This window comes from Haliotis rufescens, unplaced genomic scaffold (assembly GCF_023055435.1).
Source record: "Haliotis rufescens isolate VD_foot unplaced genomic scaffold, xgHalRufe1.0.p SCAF_25, whole genome shotgun sequence".
Classification (NCBI taxonomy): domain Eukaryota; kingdom Metazoa; phylum Mollusca; class Gastropoda; order Lepetellida; family Haliotidae; genus Haliotis; species Haliotis rufescens.
The window spans coordinates 202534-221601 of record NW_025963946.1 but is presented as its reverse complement, the minus strand read 5'-3'; the positions used below and the strand labels follow the sequence as shown (position 1 = coordinate 221601).

The 19068-nt window shown below is 40.7% G+C and overlaps 2 protein-coding genes across 2 annotated transcripts; one reads left to right on the top strand and one right to left on the bottom strand.

Annotated features, from left to right (window-relative positions):
- Nucleotides 1–2085: 2085 nt before the first annotated feature.
- Nucleotides 2086–4662, top strand: LOC124152623. Its single transcript, XM_046525610.2, has 2 exons — nt 2086–2208; nt 3630–4662. The coding sequence occupies exon 2, from the start codon at nt 3630–3632 to the stop codon at nt 4617–4619; it is 990 nt and encodes a 329-aa protein (XP_046381566.2). The 5' UTR covers nt 2086–2208; the 3' UTR covers nt 4620–4662.
- Nucleotides 4663–7035: 2373 nt separating this feature from the next.
- Nucleotides 7036–12497, bottom strand: LOC124152637 (transient receptor potential cation channel subfamily V member 5-like). The gene is made up of 2 exons (XM_046525630.2): nt 12398–12497; nt 7036–11009 (listed from the first exon to the last, which is right to left on the bottom strand). The coding sequence occupies exons 1-2, from the start codon at nt 12489–12491 to the stop codon at nt 8878–8880; spliced, it is 2226 nt and encodes a 741-aa protein (XP_046381586.2). The 5' UTR covers nt 12492–12497; the 3' UTR covers nt 7036–8877.
- Between the last annotated feature and the right edge of the window lie 6571 nt (nt 12498–19068).

Here is a 19068-nt window from a genome sequence, read left to right as displayed (position 1 = left end):
ATGCCACAGCTACGGAGATTGCAGGACGCATCCCTGGTTTGAGGAGGATATCGGACCAGACTGTCAGGAACCATCTTCGCGAGGCTGGAATCCGACCCACTAAGACCAGTTATCGTCCCTGTTTTGTAACAGATTCATCGACAGCGAGGCTTGCGTTGGTGCTATACCTTACAACCTTGGAATTTGAGAAACTTGAGGCGAGTGTGGTTTAGCGATGTATCACGATTTCTTCTTCACCGGCGACATGGAAGACAACGTGTTTATCGTCGTCGAAATGAGCGTTTTGCCCCACATTGTGAACGTGAATTCGAAAATTTCGGTGGCGGCTGTGTCATGTTGTGGGGGCCATATCTTACACCACGAGATCTAACTTGGTTGTGGTCCAGGGAAATTTGACAGCAAATCGCTACATGAATCAAATTCTTCAACCTCACCTTCTTCCAATCATTGACCGGCAGAGGGAACTGTTTCAACAGGACAACGCTACACCGCACACAACTCGTGTTACGGTAGACTACCTTCATGATGCCAACATCAACGATTTGCCCTGGCCGTCGAGATCACCAGATCTCAACCCAATCGAAGACGTCTGGGATGAACTCGATCAACGTGTACGTCAACCTGAGAACACGCCACAGAAACTCCCCCGACTGGCCAACGCGTTACAAGCAGAATTGCGCAGAATTCCGCCTTATCCAGTCAGTGCCGAGGAGATGCAGAGGCGTGATTGCTGGCCGGGTCGGTCACTGATACTGAGTTCCGCAGAGCCTTGTGACATGACAGCGAACAGTTTTCAATGCCTGTGTGCAACGACAACATGTGATTATCGAGCTCCAAAATTTCATATTTTTTATCTATGATATCAAATTAAATATATCGACTTCATTAGGTACAATAAATTTAATAAAACTCAACCTGTGCGTTTCTTTTTTTGAAGAGTGTATATCTTGGTATGGAGACATTTGTGGTATACAAGGTTTGTAATTGAAGTTGATACGAAGTTTAACGGTCTGTGTTGATTTTGTTAACGTACGGTTATCGAAAAGCTTCTCTCGACACTCGGTTGTGTTAACATTGTCACTCACTGTTCGAAACACCGCCACCTTGCGGGCTATTTTTAGTGAGAGTGGCAAAAAGATGTGTGTGATGATAGGGTGGGTGAGATTGGTCTTAGGACTCTTTCATATTTCTCTCTCTCTCTCTCTCTCTCGCTCTCTCTCTCTCTCTCTCACTCTCTCTCTCTCGCTCTCTCACTCTCTCTCTCTCACTCTCTCTCACTCTCTCTCTCTCACTCTCTCTCTCTCTCTCTCTCTCTCGCTCTCTCTCTCACTCTCTCTCTCTCTCACTCTCTCTCACTCTCTCTCTCTCACTCTCTCTGTCGCTCTCTCACTCTCTCTCTCGCTCTCTCTCACTCTCTCTCTCACTCTCTCTCTCTCTCTCGCTCTCTCTCTCTCACTCTCTCTCTCTCTCTCACTCTCTCTCTCTCTCACTCTCTCTCTCTCTCTCGCTCTCTCTCTCTCTCACTCTCTCTCTCTCTCGCTCTCTCACTCTCTCTCTCACTCTCTCTCTCTCTCACTCTCTCTCGCTCTCTCACTCTCTCTCTCTCTCTCACTCTCTCACTCTCTCTCTCTCACTCTCTCTCTCTCTCTCTCTCACTCTCTCTCACACACACACACTGCCCCGATCCTCCCGTATAAATAAAGAACAGACCTTAACACAAAACTGTCCTATTAAATGTCTTGTAAGATCCCCATGATTTAAGACGTGACATGTATTTCACGTCGATTGTTTACATGACCGCAATGATGAAGTTGTTATCATGCTGATACCCACTCACGTGCCGATATCAGTGCGACGTGACTGTTTGACTAATGGCCGTCAGTTATGAGTATCCAGCTTCTCCCTCTGACAGGTGATTCATCGAAGATGGGGAAACTGAGAGTAGTACATTCGACGACACCTTACACCTCTGTTGTGTGATAATGGGGATATGGGGCCCCATAATGTTCATTACGAACCCTGAACATGTATTGCTATCCAACTATCCACCGATACGACTTCTCACTGAAACGTAATCTCCACATGTGACATATCGGTATCTCGTGACCTATGACGACATAGTGGTCGATCTACAGGCTCAGCGTATATAACGCTCAAACCGTTTGTTCACCGAACAGAAGCTCCACCCATCACAGCTTGAAATGCAAGGTAAAACGCTATCTTTTACCCATGATATTGGAAACATTTATGTTTGTCGTTTAAATTTATGGAAAGCGCGTTCTTTGAGTGAGAGGACTTTGGTTTAACGCCCATTTGAACAATGTTTCAGAAGCACAGCGCGTCAGTTTGATGTGGGAGGAAATCCCGAAGTTATGCAAGTCTTAGACGTTTTGCAACGTTGGTGAAACCCACGACCACAGGACAAACCACGATAACAGATTTATGGCACATCTTAGGGAGGCAACGTTATTGACATTAGCGTCCGTGGTACTGTTGTTGTATCTGACTTGGTACCAAAGTGCCGCTTTAAACAACAAATAAACAAACAAACAGCAAGTACTAGCACTGTTACTTGCTGCTACAACAACAATTACTACAACTACTACTACTACTACTACTACTACTACTACTACTATTAGTATTACTACTTTACTACTAATTCTACTTAAACTACCTTCCCTTCTACTACTACTACTACTACTACTACTATAACTATAACTACTACCACTTCTTCTGCTACTACTACTACTGCTACTACAACTACTACCACTACTACTAATTCTACTTTCACTACCACTTCACCCCCCGTTACTACTACTACTACTACTACTACTACTACTACTACTACTACTACTACTGGGGAGGTCGGGTAGCCTAGTGGTTAAAGCGTGTGCTCGTCACGCCGAAGACCCGGGTTCGATTCCCGACATGGGTACAATGTGTGAAGCACATTTCTGGTGTCCCCCGCCGTGATATTGCTAAAAGCGGCGTAAAACCATACTCACTCACTCACTCACTACTACTACTACTACAACAACGACTATTACTACAGGCAGGTGTCGTATAGGAGCAAACCATCGTAATGAAACTGGTAGGGAGTCCAGGTCAGAAGAGGCCCTCTGCTGTGCTTGTAAGCCGGGAGGAGAATTAGAAGATCGGGTGGTCCAGCTCGGTGACGTGATTGATGCCGTGTCATTGCTCATAATATCAATCACCAGATTATCTGGTCTTGACTCGATATATACCTTGACTATTCCTATGAAATAACACAACACAAACAATAACTACTATTTTTACAAACACAACTACTACTACTACCACTGCCACTGTCCGCTACTTTTACTAGCAATACTACTGCTACTAGGTCTACGACTGTTACTTCCCCAACTACTAAAACTACTACTGCTACTCCTGCTACCACTTCTTCTTCTACCACTACTACTACTATTATTACTACTACTACTACTTCTACTACTACTACTACCACTACTACTAGTACTACTACAACTACTACTACTCCTACCCCTACCACTACTGCTACTACTATTACTACTAGTACTACTACTACTGCTGACGTTGTACACAAAATTCCTCTTCAATATCGAACCGTTTTATTTCATTATTTCCAGATGTTTTGCCCCGTGGGGTCCTGTCCGGGCATCAAGTGTCATCCCCTCCTGTTGTACGTATCAATCATTGTCATCATATCCGTGACGGCGTACCTCAACGTGTCCAGCTTCAAGTTCGGTTACCATAGCAACGACCTTGGTGGCGTAGGCCAAGCGGCCGTCTCCGACGTGGTAGGTGATTTTAACCCCGTCGTGTGCAACACCTACAACGTGACGTCGTCGAATCCGATGAACGTTTTCCTTGTGAAAGGAACGGCCAGAATAGAACGTGGTAACATTTCTACACTGACAAGACAAGCAGCTGATTTATTCCCTGGCATTTTCGTGAATAGGAATTCCTTCTACCTTCTGGAAGGTTCAAAGATGAAACTGACAGCGTGTATTGACAGCGGAAGCAAGGATAAAAATGTCCAGATTATTGTGCTCAAGGGAACTAACTCCTGGAACGCCTGGACGTTAGGCGGGTGTAATGGCTGTTCATTGCGCGTAATTCCCTTGAGAACAGAATGTAAAGACGGGAATTTAATATTTCAGTATAATGTCGTAAGCAGAGACACATACTATGTCACGATCACGAAGGATAACGATCACTCTGTTACCTCCCTTGACGTTACTGCGGAACTGGTAGTGAACCGCACGATCTTTGACACCAGTCATGCGCAGCAGGTATGTCTCTCGGCAACAAAATGTGTCCTGGATTTGACTGCCGGTAACAGCGAAGATGTTATCATAGAGTCTGACGACCTGCTGTCCTTCGGTACAGAGTGTGGGCAGCGTCTTGTGTTCTGGTTTGGAGTTTTTGCCGTGTTGCCTCTGGGTCTGGTCATCGTGGGCGTCTTGGTTTTCCTCTCCTGTCGTAAAAAGAAAGAACCTGCCAAAAATACAAGGGGAGGTAACTCCGCGTTTGATGACACCACTAAATTAGTTCAGGAAGACCAGCCTTTCGGATACAACTCTGTTATTAAAACAGCCAACGTTCAAATATCATGATTCGAAGGAATATTAAAAGCTGGGACCCTGCTTTGGAAATGTTCCTGGCCGATGTTTGTGTCTCTTTGTGTGTGAGTTAGTCAGTGGGTATAATTTTACGCCGCTTTTAGCAATATTCCACGGGGACATCAGAAATGGGCTTCATACATTGTACCATGTGGGGAATGAATTATGATTTCGGCTGTCCGTGTGAACGCGTTGACTATAACCGGGTAAGTCACAGTAGCCATCGTCACTTTTTATTTGACGCAGTTCATATATAGACAATTTCTTATTGATAGCACGTCCAAATGCACATAACTGCTCGTGTTATGTCCGCGTTTGTGTTCTATTCTATGTTCCAAAGTTTACGCCAGCTGATCGCTTTTTTCAAACAAAGCTTAAAATCAGTCAGCGTTGAAAAATGACACTTGGACTGGTATTTCTGAGGCAACGAAACATTATATTAATGTGAAAATTTGGTTGATAGTAGAAGGGTGTCACAGAGCTGTGCTCCAAAAACCAGGGTGTCATTAGACAAGATTGGTTGTTGTTTAACGCCGCACTCAGCAATATTAAAGCTATATGACGGCGGTCTGTAAATAATCGAGTTTGGACCAGACAATTCGTTGATTAATATCATGAGCATCGATCAACGCAATTTATATCGATGGCATGCATCACCCAAGTCAGCGAGCCTGACCACCCGATCCCGTCAGTCGACTCTTACAACAAGCATAGTCGCCTTTTACGGCCAGCATGGGTTGCTGAAGACCTATTCTACCCCGGAATCTCCACGGGTCTCATTAAACAAGAAAAAAAGTAATAATTAAAACGTGGTAGTAGGTTCACAGGTTTATTATCATCAGCTAGTTGTAACTTGTATGTATATATGACAATAGAAAGGATAAAAAAATCAGTTGACACTAACAACGATCACTGATTATTTAAACCAGAACAAATATAGAAGCTAAGCAGCTGTATTACAGAAACAAAAGAAGGTAGCTAAATCAACACTTTGACAACACAATAGACATGATGCACAGACACCTCAATTACGTCGGCTGCGACCAATTAATACCTAAGAGTTAATTAAGTCAACACTCTAATGAGTGAATAACCCCGTCTAGGTTAAATAGGGAGAAGAAAACACAGAGGGCCTACCCCCAAAATAACTCTCTTGGACAATAAAGTAGACGAAAAACGTCTGAATAGCAAACTAGTCTTATAGACTTAAGTCACTTGGACTGAGCTGGGAAATTCTCAACTTCCCCCAAATACAAGGTACTTAACTTATTAGGTATCTAGACTCACAATCATTTAGAAAAGTACTTGACCAAATGAGTAACTTGACTCCCAATCGTTAATAAGTACTTGACCTTAACTAACCAATCACGGGAAAGCTGGTTATCCACAGATTACTAAAAAAAAAACCAAGCTACATGTAATATGTTCAGCTCAATACAACCAGAGTAAGTCATTACCAGATTAAAACTGCCCCGTAATTTCTTACGAACGAAACCTGAGTTTCGAATGACCACCCAGTAGCAAAACGACCCGTTAACGGCCTGGCGATCCCTGATGGTAAAGACACAGGATTTCGACGAAGGTTATATATGTGTGCGCGGACCTCGGAGAGAAGAACCCGTCCTGGTCAGCTGGGGAAATGCTACATGCTGAAGCAAAAAACAAAGTGTGTTTTCTGACACACATGTAGGAGAAACCTGAACAGCAAACTAGCTATTAACCAATGTGGAAGATGTAAGTATCAACATACAGCGCTTAACATGATCTATCCTACGGTACCACTAAAGATATAATTACAACCAGATATCTACAATTATCAAGGAGGCAAATGTGACCATAAATACACGAGAAATAGCTACAAATGTTAGATAATCGCGCTATTGCCTGAAAATCAGTTACGAAAACATTTTCCATACATGAACAAGGTAGCAAACATGTATCAGATAACAGATATGAAATCAATACATGATGCAAGTATTCGATTAAACCGCTAGAGAATAATATGTATGTGTCATTAAGTCTCTGACAAGGAATAAAAAGACACCGGAGAACGGCGACCGCCGGGGTCCTTATTATTAGAATACCCGTCAGCTAGTTATAATATACGTAGTAACGTATACGGAACGCAGAACGGTTACAGTAAAGATAGCCGTTTCTTCACGATATATGTGAACACATTATCATGACAAGTTGCTCATTTAACAATTGCAGATAAAAAAGAAGTTATGTACTGAGCACAGCTACTGTATTCAAAGCAAGATAAACACAATTTTATGGATAACAACTTCTTTAATACTGTGAAAAGCGACGTTTCAGTATAGATCCTTATACCGTTGTCAAGCAAGACCTCATTCAGTCTTGCTTGACAACGGTATAAGGATCTATACTGAAACGTCGCTTTTCACAGTATTAAAGAAGTTGTTATCCATAAAATTGTGTCTATCTTGTCATCCGTCAACTTCTAAGTTCTGCCTATCAAACAATGTATTCTAAGCGTTGTGTAACAATGACCTCATCAAAGATTTGTTTCTTTGTTGTGTGACGTCGCATTCAGCATCATTCCAGCTGGCGGCCTGTAAATAATTGAGTCTGGACCAGATAATCCTGTGATTTAAATAGTTTGATAATTATTATCCACGCTGTCGGGGTACTATGACACGGTAATGAGCATAGTCACCGAGCCTGACGATCCGATCCATTAATTTGCCTATTGCGACCAGCAAAGCCTGTTGGGGACCAACTCAAACCCGGGATTCCCACGGGGATCATGAGTGAGTGAGTACGGTTTTACGCCGCTATTAGCAATATTCCAGCAATATCACGGCGAGAAATGGGCTTCGCACATTGTCGGGAATCGAACCCGGGTCTCCGGCGTGACGAGCGAACGCTTTAACCACTAGGATACCCGACCGCCCCCACGGGGCTCATGGCAGTACGATCATAAAATAGACAGAAGTCGACGACAATACAAAATATAACAATAAACAAAACCCATAAATGAAAATTATTGCAAATCAAAAAGGTGTGAGCGTCACACTTTAATATCACTCTCCTTTTAGTAGAATCTGCATCCATGTCTTAACTGTCATTAACTAGGAAGCGTGTGAGACATATGCTACAAAACCCAGTTCAAGTTCATTTGTTAAATGCTGGTAATAATCACAGTATTTGGAGGTGTGAACTTGACCTCATCAAAGATTTGTTTCTTTGTTGTATAACGTCGCAAGCAGCATCATTCAAGGCAGGAAGAAATCGAGTCTGGACCATAGAATCCAGTGATTGATATTATAACAATGATCTACCGCCGTCGGAATACAGTGACACGCGAGCAACTAAGTCAACAAGCCTGATCATCCGATCCATTTATCCGCCTCTTACGACCAGCAAAAGATTTGTTTGGACTAATTTTAACCAGGAAACCCTTGGGGTTTAAGGAAGTACAATTGTGAGATAGAAGTCGACAACAATATAACAAAGAAACAAATATTATAACAATATACAAAACCAACAATTGGGAAATATGACAAAAGGTATATATATATCACGTTAATGATTCTCCTTTAAGCAAGACATGCACTCATGTCTTAATTGTCATTGACATGGAACCGTACACGCCATATGCCTAAAACATTGTCCTTATTTCAAGGAACACGGATATAATACCTTTAAAGTCATTTTGAAATGCTGGTAATTTCTTTTGGGCTAGTTATATTCATCGGTGGTGGGTGTGATCCTGATGACGTTGAGTGTCTTCTGTGAAAATAGTTTTCCAAAACTGCGCTTCGTGGGACGTGTTTCCTCTGAAGTGGACGTCTTCTTACGGAAATAGGTGGAATTAGAAGTTAGGTACAACAGATGTTAGTTTCTTTCAATATACCACCACTGTTTTCCACTATGCAGTCTTCTGGGAATCCACTCTTATTGGAAAGGGAATTCCATGACATCGAATACATTAATTAACAATAGACAACAAATACATGATGAGCCTAACTGCTTCACAGACATCACAAGCACAATGACGAGCGGAGTTTCCAGCTCAAACACAAATGAGAATTACACTTGTCGCACCCTTTCCAGAGATACCATTTTTAGAGATATGTTGAACACTAAGTTGTCGTAACAAAGAAGCACTCGACTGCTGCTGCTCAAACTCTACAATAGTGCGCGTGCTTAGCCATATATAGGTTTTCACAATCATTCAGTCTGACACTTTCAATGTGACTTGTCAATTTGACGATGACATCTTGATTTGTTATGTACTCGTCCCATAGTTGTCAACTACTAGATACTGGACTGGTTGTGCTCTGACATCATGGCCCACCTCCTCTACTTTTGATTTGTTCTTTATGAAATTGCGCACTAATGTAATGGCATCCTCTTCATTCATGTCTGTCACTCTCAAACGATCAATTTTGAGATGATATCTCGTACTGCTAGAAATGTTTTTTTCTTCCCCCATGGGCTCCTTCGTCCATGCAGGAAGTATATCTTCAATGAATAAGACAATGGACAATCTCTGTAGCCTCAACAGGTTTTCGGAATTCTTGACATTACTGCACGTGTCTGACATAATAGCAATGAGGACGTTGAGGAGGAACATCTGGAAGAATATGACAGAAAGGACAAAGACTGGGATAGATCCCTGCATCCATGCTTCCTGAAGCCCGCTCACCTCCTCATGACCAGTCATCATTTTAAACATCGTCACCAGACTGATAGTGAAATTCGCAAATGCTTCGTTTCCAGGTTCGGTTCCCACCATCGAACTGTGCATTGCACTAGTGAATGCTAAAAACATTATGAAGATGATTGGTATAAATTTCAGCATATCTACAAAAAGCACTTTCTGTAACATAAGTGTTAAGTAGGTCAGCGGTCGTATTCCACGGAGGAAGAAGGTTGTTGACCACCAACCAAGGAGCAATGCTATCACCAGACAGTAGTTGCTTGTAACAGTTACAACATTCGACGACGCGTCTATTAGCAATGCCAAACCAAACAGCAAAAATATCAGTCTGTATACTCCATTGTGATGCAGTCTTGTCATATGGAAAGGTTGCCATGAAAGGAATGTCCTGTGAAATTCTAGAATTATATAAAAGAGACTAATGATGATTGAGAAGCTATTCCAAGCCCTGAAATTCCAGTTACATTTTTCTCCTGCATTGTGGATGACATCAAGTTTACATGCAGAATGGTAGGTGAGGACACTCATGAGTAATATGTGCAAAATGAGGCCAGCATAGTAGAAACGCCAGTACTTCTCCCACTTTAAGTAAACCACTTCTTGAACCGTGTAGTCGTTCAGAAATTCACAGGCCTTTGCTGTCTTCAAACTGCATATGGTTTCCAAAATGCTCTGGTTCTTATTTTGTTTCAATTTCTTCCAGTATCTTTGTATCTTCCAATCCTCTCTATCGTTGTGCAGCCCCTCAGCTCTGTGTGATGTGTTTTTGTGATCAGGCGACTTCTGAAGAACAGTTTTAACCCAAGTTACCTTGTCAATCTCTGTTATATCACACTCGTAGATATCAAAAACACCGTCATGACCAGTGAAGAACTTGTAAACATGTTTTATTTCAAGGATGTGTTGAAACACTTTTTCCAGACCCAACTCGGCAGCAAGATGAAGCGCTGTTTGTCTTTGATAGTTTTCTAGTTGTAGGTATTGTCTCTTTTTCTCCTTGCCCTTTTTTTCCAAAATTTCAAACATGCTGATGATGTTATTCTCTTTTTCTGGATGGAAAGATGCGTACAGAACCAACGAGTGAAAAACTGTATTCCCAAAATTGTCTGTATCTTTCAGATCAGCACCATTCTGAAGGAGGAGATTAACTATACTTTCAACATTCTTCAAAGCAGCAATGGACAAAGATGTCCCTCCTAACATCACAGTGCCTTTTAATTTCTTTCCAACAATTTTTCCGTCAATCGCTGTTTTGAGCAAATCAGGAGTAACTGTGGTAATTATGTGTTTCAGTAGATCTTGCTGACTGTGGTCGGCTGTGGCTGTGGCTATGGCAATATGGAATGGCGTCTGTCCACGGTAGTCATCGTCCAGTCTCGAACAGTTTATTAAATTTGGATCACATTTAATTATTTCCTTGGCAACTTCATTCCTCCCAAGGCTGACGGCAATGTGAAGCAGCGACTCACCGGAATCTGACTGTCGAAATTTCTTATGCTTGTTCTTCTCGTCATCATTATATCTGTAGCTTGTCACAATGTCTTTGTTCCTCCCAGTGGCTTTGTTCTTACCCATGATCTCCTTCAGAGATTCCAACAAATCGGTTTCACTCACGGACTGGTCAATTAGGTCATCCACAAATCTCAACATGGGATCGCTACATTTTCGTGACATCTTTAAAATCGTATGTTTTAACCCTGCAAATGAATAAAAAAAGGACCAAATATGAGTTATGTATTGCCACACTTGCTTCAAACAATGAAAGGTCACAGTATTTCACAACGTTCATCAAGTAAAATTGGTATTGGATATTGCAAACTGGTGGGTTTTCAGAACGAAGTGATTTCAAATAAATATTGTCTGTCTAAGGTAGATCGCCGATCAATAGACATGCAGGAATTTACAATGGCACGGTAGAAATTGAAATAGGTACATTCATTAGATGATGGAATATTTCGTTACAAAGTTTATCTAATGACATTTAAGACAATTGTGACAACCAAGAAAGGCAGCTGGCACAGCACTATTGCTCTGCCACAATAGTCAGACATCATGCAATCACTCGGAATTAAAAGATTTTATAGTCTACAAAATCAGACATCTATCATGGTGTAACATTTCTACAAATTTTCAATGAAATTATTAGGAAAAACTTTTATACAAATTTTCATTAAGTTATAGATCCAAAGAAAGTGATTTATTAGGACTCAGGGAAAAACAAATGAATAGTTTCTGTGTCAGATAGATTTTTAAAATGGCTTATTTCTCTACAGTAACAAAATAATTGGTACAACCATAGCGTCTAAATGGCGCAGTTGACATCCAATTGACAAATGTATTTTCTGTCCTTGGGATAGAATATAATACATTGCTTTAGCGGCTTGTTCTGATATTTATTTTGCAATAGTTTTTTGCAAGATAACACCAAGTGAGTGAGTGAGTGAGTTGGGTTTAACGCCGCTTTTAACATTATTCCAGTTATATCACGGCGTGTCAGCTTAATGTGTCATACAAAAAGACGTTAAAAAATGGTACTCGTTGGCACCCTGTCTGGCGCTCAGCATTAAGGGGTTAAAACAAGGACTGATCGGCTCGACGTCTGTATATTGTGTCTGAGTGGGATATTCATGTTAATCTGTGTCGTGGTATCTCAGTGTGCTAGCACTATAAAACTCGGCATTAGCCCGGACTAGTACAAGCGCCCCCCCCCCCCCCCCCCCCCCCCTTAGTAAGCGGGTGACTAAACTGGTGAACTAAAGGGAACGTATCAGCTTGCATACTGTTTTTTAGTCAGACCCTTAGCGCTACAAGGTTTATTAGGTGGAGCCTTATTGTTCAAAGGTATCAGCATGTGTAAACCCAATATTTCACATAGTAGAAAAAATCGACGATCAACTTTTTCGAGTACCGGTAATATGACAGGAATCATATCACTGATATCCGAAATGATCCATAACTTTCTGGGGCATAAACATATTTGAAAGTCTTTTGCAAATTTACAAACGTGTCCTTGCTCAAGGAAATGCTCATATTTCAAACCCTTATACATTGATAAAAAAAAGTCTGAACATAAGTGTATACTTACTGAGCACCAAAGCAGCTGTAGTTATCAGACTATGTGGACTGTCGTACTGGTGTGTCTTTGACCACGCAGTCGTTGTTTGTTTATATGGGGCCATGCAATATGATTGACACATTCCATACAATGCAGCCTGTGATCACGGCCCAATTGCCGTTGAGGATTTCAGGTTAGAATTGGTCCCCAACAACCCACGCCTGTTGTACAAGGTTACTGAATTGATCGGGAGGCTAGGCGCTCTGTTTGTTTGTGTGTTGCTTGACACCGCACTCAGAGACTCAACAACAGCAACAAAAGTGGACAACTTTGGCTTTTTCATTGGTGTGTTTGTCTGGTGTTTCATAGGCTGAAACTATCATGGAAAACAAGAGGACCATGCACGTGCACGATGGTACGTCGTTTGGACTGTTTACAAGTGGCACACACGAACTGAACACTTACAATTTTGGTGAAACATGGTGTTTCTACAATTTGTATATTTCATATACGTTTCCAATACAATAAATTAGAGTGGATTTTCCATGATGTATAGCTTTGTTGTTGAGTATATAAGTCGGCGGCGGAGAAGCTACGGAGCTTGGTTGATAGCGTACAACTGAAGTTGCAGAACTGCGGCGTTACCTCATCGACGGGTATAAACATTATTTAGCTACTCTCATCAACGTCATTGACATGAAAAAAGCACGAGGAATTTAACTTCTACAAAATCTTAAGTTTCATGATTAAGTTATTGTTTGAAAACAACTCGAACAGTATTACATAGAATTTCACATATTGATGTACACAAAAGAAACATTTGTGTTCTGGGTAGTTTAGGTAGGAGGTCAACGTGAACTTTCCCCTTCAAATCGTGCATTGAAACACAAGGTCAATTGAAGCGTCTTTCTCTTGTACAACATTTGGATCAAGAGTCTGTAGGATTGTCATTGTTCCTCTATCACGTCACCACTGAATGTTTAATGCTGTAATTTCAGTTCGTACATTTTCCGAAATTGGCTATTGATTCAGTCTCTGTGTTAACCCTTTCCATAATCATATGAAATCTCAGCAAAACGTCCATTGTCTCTGGAATAGTGATGGTAATCTGATAAAGGTTGAAAGGCGAGCGAATCAATCGGTAGCACCCGTCACAAACACATGCAAAGGTAAGGCAACAATGCCTATGAATAACATAATTATTCACGAACATCTATTCATTGGACGACATATCACGTCCTAGCTCCACCCCTAACACTACGAGTTCAGAAGTCATAACCAGTTTTTACCAACACTCAAACTTCTATATACATTTATTTGTTTGTTTGGTCTTTGAGGACGCACTCAGAAATATTCAAGCTATATGACGGCGGTCTGAAAATAATCGAGTCTGGACCAGACAGTCAAGTGATTGACATCGGGAGAATCAATTTATGCAATGAGGATACGACGACGTGCATTAACCAAGTCAGTGAGGCCTGACCGCCCGATCCCGTTAGTCGCCTCTTGCAACAACAATCATGGGTTGCTTAAAAACAATAACCCTGATCTTAACGGGACTCTATGTATGTGTCCTAGTAAAGATACTCTTTAACTAGTCCCCTAAATATTAAATACATGTATTATGTCTTTGTGCTGCTGTTATTTTGTTCCAGCTCATACTGAAAAGAAATAATTTGCCTCAGGTGTTGAAAAGAACCGAGTTGTGTGTAAACAAATTATTAGTCTCATCCTGTCAATATGACAACACTCCCAGCATCTTGATATTCCAATAGACAAAATGATATAAGATTTTCAAGTAATCCTGCTAGCATAAATTTCAACCAGTCACGATGCCTAAGTACACTCAAGGTGAAGTGAGGTGAAATAGGGTTTAACATTCGCGGTCAAGATTTCGCACACTCGAAAAAACGCGTTCTTTTATGAAATATATGTTAGGATTACGTCTACTAATTCGTAGACTGACTAAGCACAGCCTTGTAAAAACTCATGTCAGATAGTTTGTCTAGACGGACACAATGACGTCATCGAGTTGGAAGCAACGTCACAACTGTCCCTGACTTTGCTTTACTGGAGGTCACCACTCGAGGTCACAACATAGATCAGATAGTGTTATTAAGAATATATCATCGAAATGATCAATTACATTTACATTTCTGTCAGTAGTAGAGTGTACTAGAAATGTCGTTGTTAAATCACTTCTGCACTTCATGTTCAAGTCATTTCAGTGAAAGCAAATGAGCTCTATTGTAAAACTTATTCAAACCCGAGATTTGTAAAAATTATGAATTTATATGTGTAACTTTATAATAATATGACTTTTCTAAGGAACGTATTTATTGAAAATTGTTTATTGATAGCAATGTTTATGCCAGGCAAAATCAGTACTTTTAAAGTACTTTTTAATGCCCCTTAAAGAAGAGGACATTTTTATGGTGGTATGAAATGTCCTCGAAAAGTTAATTAAGAAAATGTTTCCGCATGTCAACATACATCTTATTACTCAAACTGCAAAACTTGCAAATACTCTTTTCCCACATGCCAACCCACCTCAATGAAAACAAAATAAGAGCTGCGAGATACTTGATATTGCTTGGTTCTAAATATAATATGATATATATCTAATATTGATCCGATTTGTCAGATGTTGAAAAATGCATATGAACATGAGTGCATCTAGTAGCGCAGATTTGTCAACATGCAGTGATCATTGCAGCCTGTATGTAAAATGTACCGCGGGATACTTGTAAATGCAGCGCTCTTTTACCACTTCTTCTGTCACCACTTACTTTCCATTAACATATCACTTAGATTCGGTTAAGGTAACAATGGCCTCTTATGTGGTGTTTACTGTTTGACTTTAGATGGTGACACACCTCAAACAACTGTAAGGCTTGAATTTTGAGTACTCGGGGAAATGAAAGTAGCAAACGCTGCTTGTCCTTGTAGCAAGGCGCTTTCTTTGAAACTGATTTGTTCAAAAGATACTAAAGCTTAAGCTTTTCTCGGGAATAGGTGACAATTCTCAGAAGGACAAGCTCATTAAAATCTAATTTTCTACTCCGATAGGATCCCTCCCTTGTGTGAAGATCTGAGAAAACATTCATGGGACGTCGGGCTAGTTTCTAAGCAGTCATTCAGCTTTAAGCTTTGATACGAGTGAACAAAGCATTTACACGAGCAAACACGTCAAAACCTATGTTCAAGTATTATACACATGCTTAGACATGCCCAAAATGGTTTAGAAATGTGTTTAACTCCAAAACGGAATGAAGGTGTTTGGAACTTAAAAACGTGAAACGAGCCAGTATCACCCGACAAAACTCCAAATACTCTAAAATGGTTAGATTTCAAAGATATTGCGGACAATTCGGTGTTTAGAACAATTTGTACGCGGAAAATAAGATTGAAAATGTATTAGAATATAACGGTATATGTTCAGACGCGGTGAAGCACAGATGGCAACACTGAGACCCAATAGACGCATTCCACGACTTTCCTCACTTTCAGGAAATATCCCACTTTGTCGTTCGCGTTTATTGTTCATCAACATGAGTCATCTGCGAAATGGAGAGACCCTTAAAGAACCGGGTGAAGAATAGGTCTTCAGCAACCCATGCTTGCCTAAAAGGCGACTATGCTTGTCGTAAGAGGTAACTAACGGGATCGGGTGGTCAGACTCGCTGACTTGGTTGATGGCATCGTATCCTAATTGCGTGGATCGATGCTCATGATATCAATCACTGGATTGTCTGTTCCAGACTCAATTATTTAAATTTAATTTATTCATATAGCTGGAATATTGCTGAATGTGGCGTTAAACAACAAACAAACAAATAAAACGTAATAAAGTAGTACTGTGGAAGAGGTTCTGAGAACATGGTCAAAACCACTGAAGATGACTAAAGTGTGAATGATCTCTTATTGTACTAGACTTCTAAAGGTTTATTTACCTGTTACCTGCATTCTAGCAGAGCAACTATAAAAACTCTAACTGAACATTAATTATTGTAATGTTTTGGCTCTTAGTACAAAGGGTAGGGAAGCAAGGCGTGGCGTGCAATGCAATAATAGAAACACTGGACTCCTTGTTCTATCAACCACTTTCAACCACTTTCCCATTCCCATTATTGTCACTGATATACAGGTTTAAATTGAACTGACTGACTGACTGGATAAAAAGCCTATCGTTCATGAGCAGGGACATGGACAGCGATATGGTGGGGGCATGTTGATCTTGTACATTAGTTTATGGGGTATGGAGTCACCGGCGGTAATATAAAAGGTGAACTTTGTGTAACATTGATACACATTCATTCCCCTCGGAAACGCTATTACGGCCTATATCGTATCGTTTTATTGTAAGCAAACAGACAGAATTCAGTTCTCTGTTGTGTGCTCTATTAGCCCACCCCTGTACCGGGTAGGCGTCACACACAGTCACGTGGGTGTACCTGTGTTTATGTTGACGTTCACAGTCCTCATATATATCCCAAACATTCAAACACCAATAGCAACACGCATGTACCAACACGACAGTCATTTGTATCAACCACAAATGTATTGACGACATAAATTCCAGCCGCCTGCACTCCCAGAAACCTTCTAAATCACAGCGTAATTTTACCTTGTGATTTTCAGTACACTCTACAAAATGCTGGATTTAACAGTCATTCCAATAACGGCAAGATGCTATTCTAAATTACAGCATACTTCGGGACTATTTATATTCCATGCCCACACGTAGGAAACCTGTAGGGCTTGATTGACAAGTCGGCTTGATGCAAATTGAGTGTCAGTTACTCATGTGAACATTACCGATAATACACTGGTACGTCTTGTACATCTGTCAGATTTTGCAGTAACTATCTCGGGTTCGCATGAGATGTTAAAAAAATGGTACAGATTTAAAGAAGCAATCTTAAGGGACACCATTTCTGAGATTATACACCCACAATCTAAGCTTCAAAAGAATGTCGGTTTCAGATGAGCCTTTGGAAATTCAGTAAATATTTAGCAAGGTCAAAAAGAAATATGAAAAAACAACATTTACTCCACGTGCCGCATACTTACGGCTGATCAAAGTTCATATTCACCCTATAGGAAGGAATAGTATTTCACAAATTTAAACCATTTTGTAGCCCATGTTTTGAGGACAAACATTTGAATTGTTCGGTTTTTTTGGCCGCGAGATTTGCACATATTAACGCGAATCTTGAAATAAAATAACATTCAAGTCACTATGAACATATATTACAGAGGTGTCTCAATATGGTTATGGCTTTCCTGTATTTTCTGGCATGTACAATAATCGTACAGATATGACATGGATAATAAAACCCTTGAAATCTTGTATGACCGGGTTTAGATTTAGCCTGTTTTATACGCACCTCGTTGATCAATAGAAGAGTTCCATATTGAAAAAAGCATCTATTTCAATGGTTCAATCATACCTCACTGAACGCTGTGTAGCACAGACTATTGAATTTCCCCCTGTACACTGCGTTTTTGTTACCGCAGGCTTTATCGAGGCACTACACTTGTAATTTTAGATTAGGGGTATTACGCAAAGTTTGTGAATACGATGTGAGACTCAAGAGTGCAAAAAAATACAACACATGTTCATGTGCATGGGGATTGAGTTGGTTTAAGTTGCACCATCATATATATTCAAATAACTACATAGTTGCTTAAGAACAACTATCACTTGTATACACGCCTTTTAGAGAATGATTCAGATACATAGAGGTTATCACGCGAGTGTGTTTGGGGATGGTAAATATCCTGCATTAGGAATAAACATTGTATTTAGCGAGCCTTGGCGAGGTTTCAAGCCGCAGAGGTCTACAAGCACAGATATGGCTACTGATCCCGCTTGGCTAGGCCTCGTGCCCTCGTAAAATTTATATCTCCAAAGTTGCCAAAACTTATAAAATGCCTTAGCTACGTCACAGTTATACACTGATTTTCAGTATATTATACTGTTCTTTTGATAATGATAGCAATTATCCCTGTAGTTGATCCAGATTCCCGATGGTTAATTCTGACTCGATCGCCGAATGACGAGGGCGACGCCATGTTTGTTTATAAACAGTGAAAGTAGTCCTACTTGACCTTTGATATTTGCATCTGTATCCGCATATGACCCCAACGGATATCGTTTTTATCCTGCCGAGAAACCTACCCATTATATGATAAATGTAAATATGGGGTATTGAGGTTATAAGGCGCAATTATCCCAGAATCAACACAATCGAAGAATGGAAGATGCATTCTTGATATTTGTAGGCATTTATTTAGAGAAATTTGGGGGCAAAACACAGCACATGCGCAAATACATGAATATTGTACGCATGGCAGCTACAAAGATGAAGGGTTAAGGTTGGGGTTCATGTGATCAGCAGTTTCAACTTCGCCACACTCACAGTCCTCACGAACCATCATCAATAATGAACTCTGGCTTATGTTTGTAACCCCATCATCAAGTGTCAGTATCAATCCATACTACAGGCAAGGTCAAGGTCAAGGCCAAGATGTTAAGCCCAACATGCGGACGAAACGCCAGCTTCCATGCTATGACTTCAATCTTACGAAATGTAGCCGCAGTGTGTGCAGATATGCACATGTATGTACCAGTAGCAGTAAGCCTCACGCTTCCCGCCTTTGTAAGAATATGTCAAAGTTGGCACATGTAAACCCCC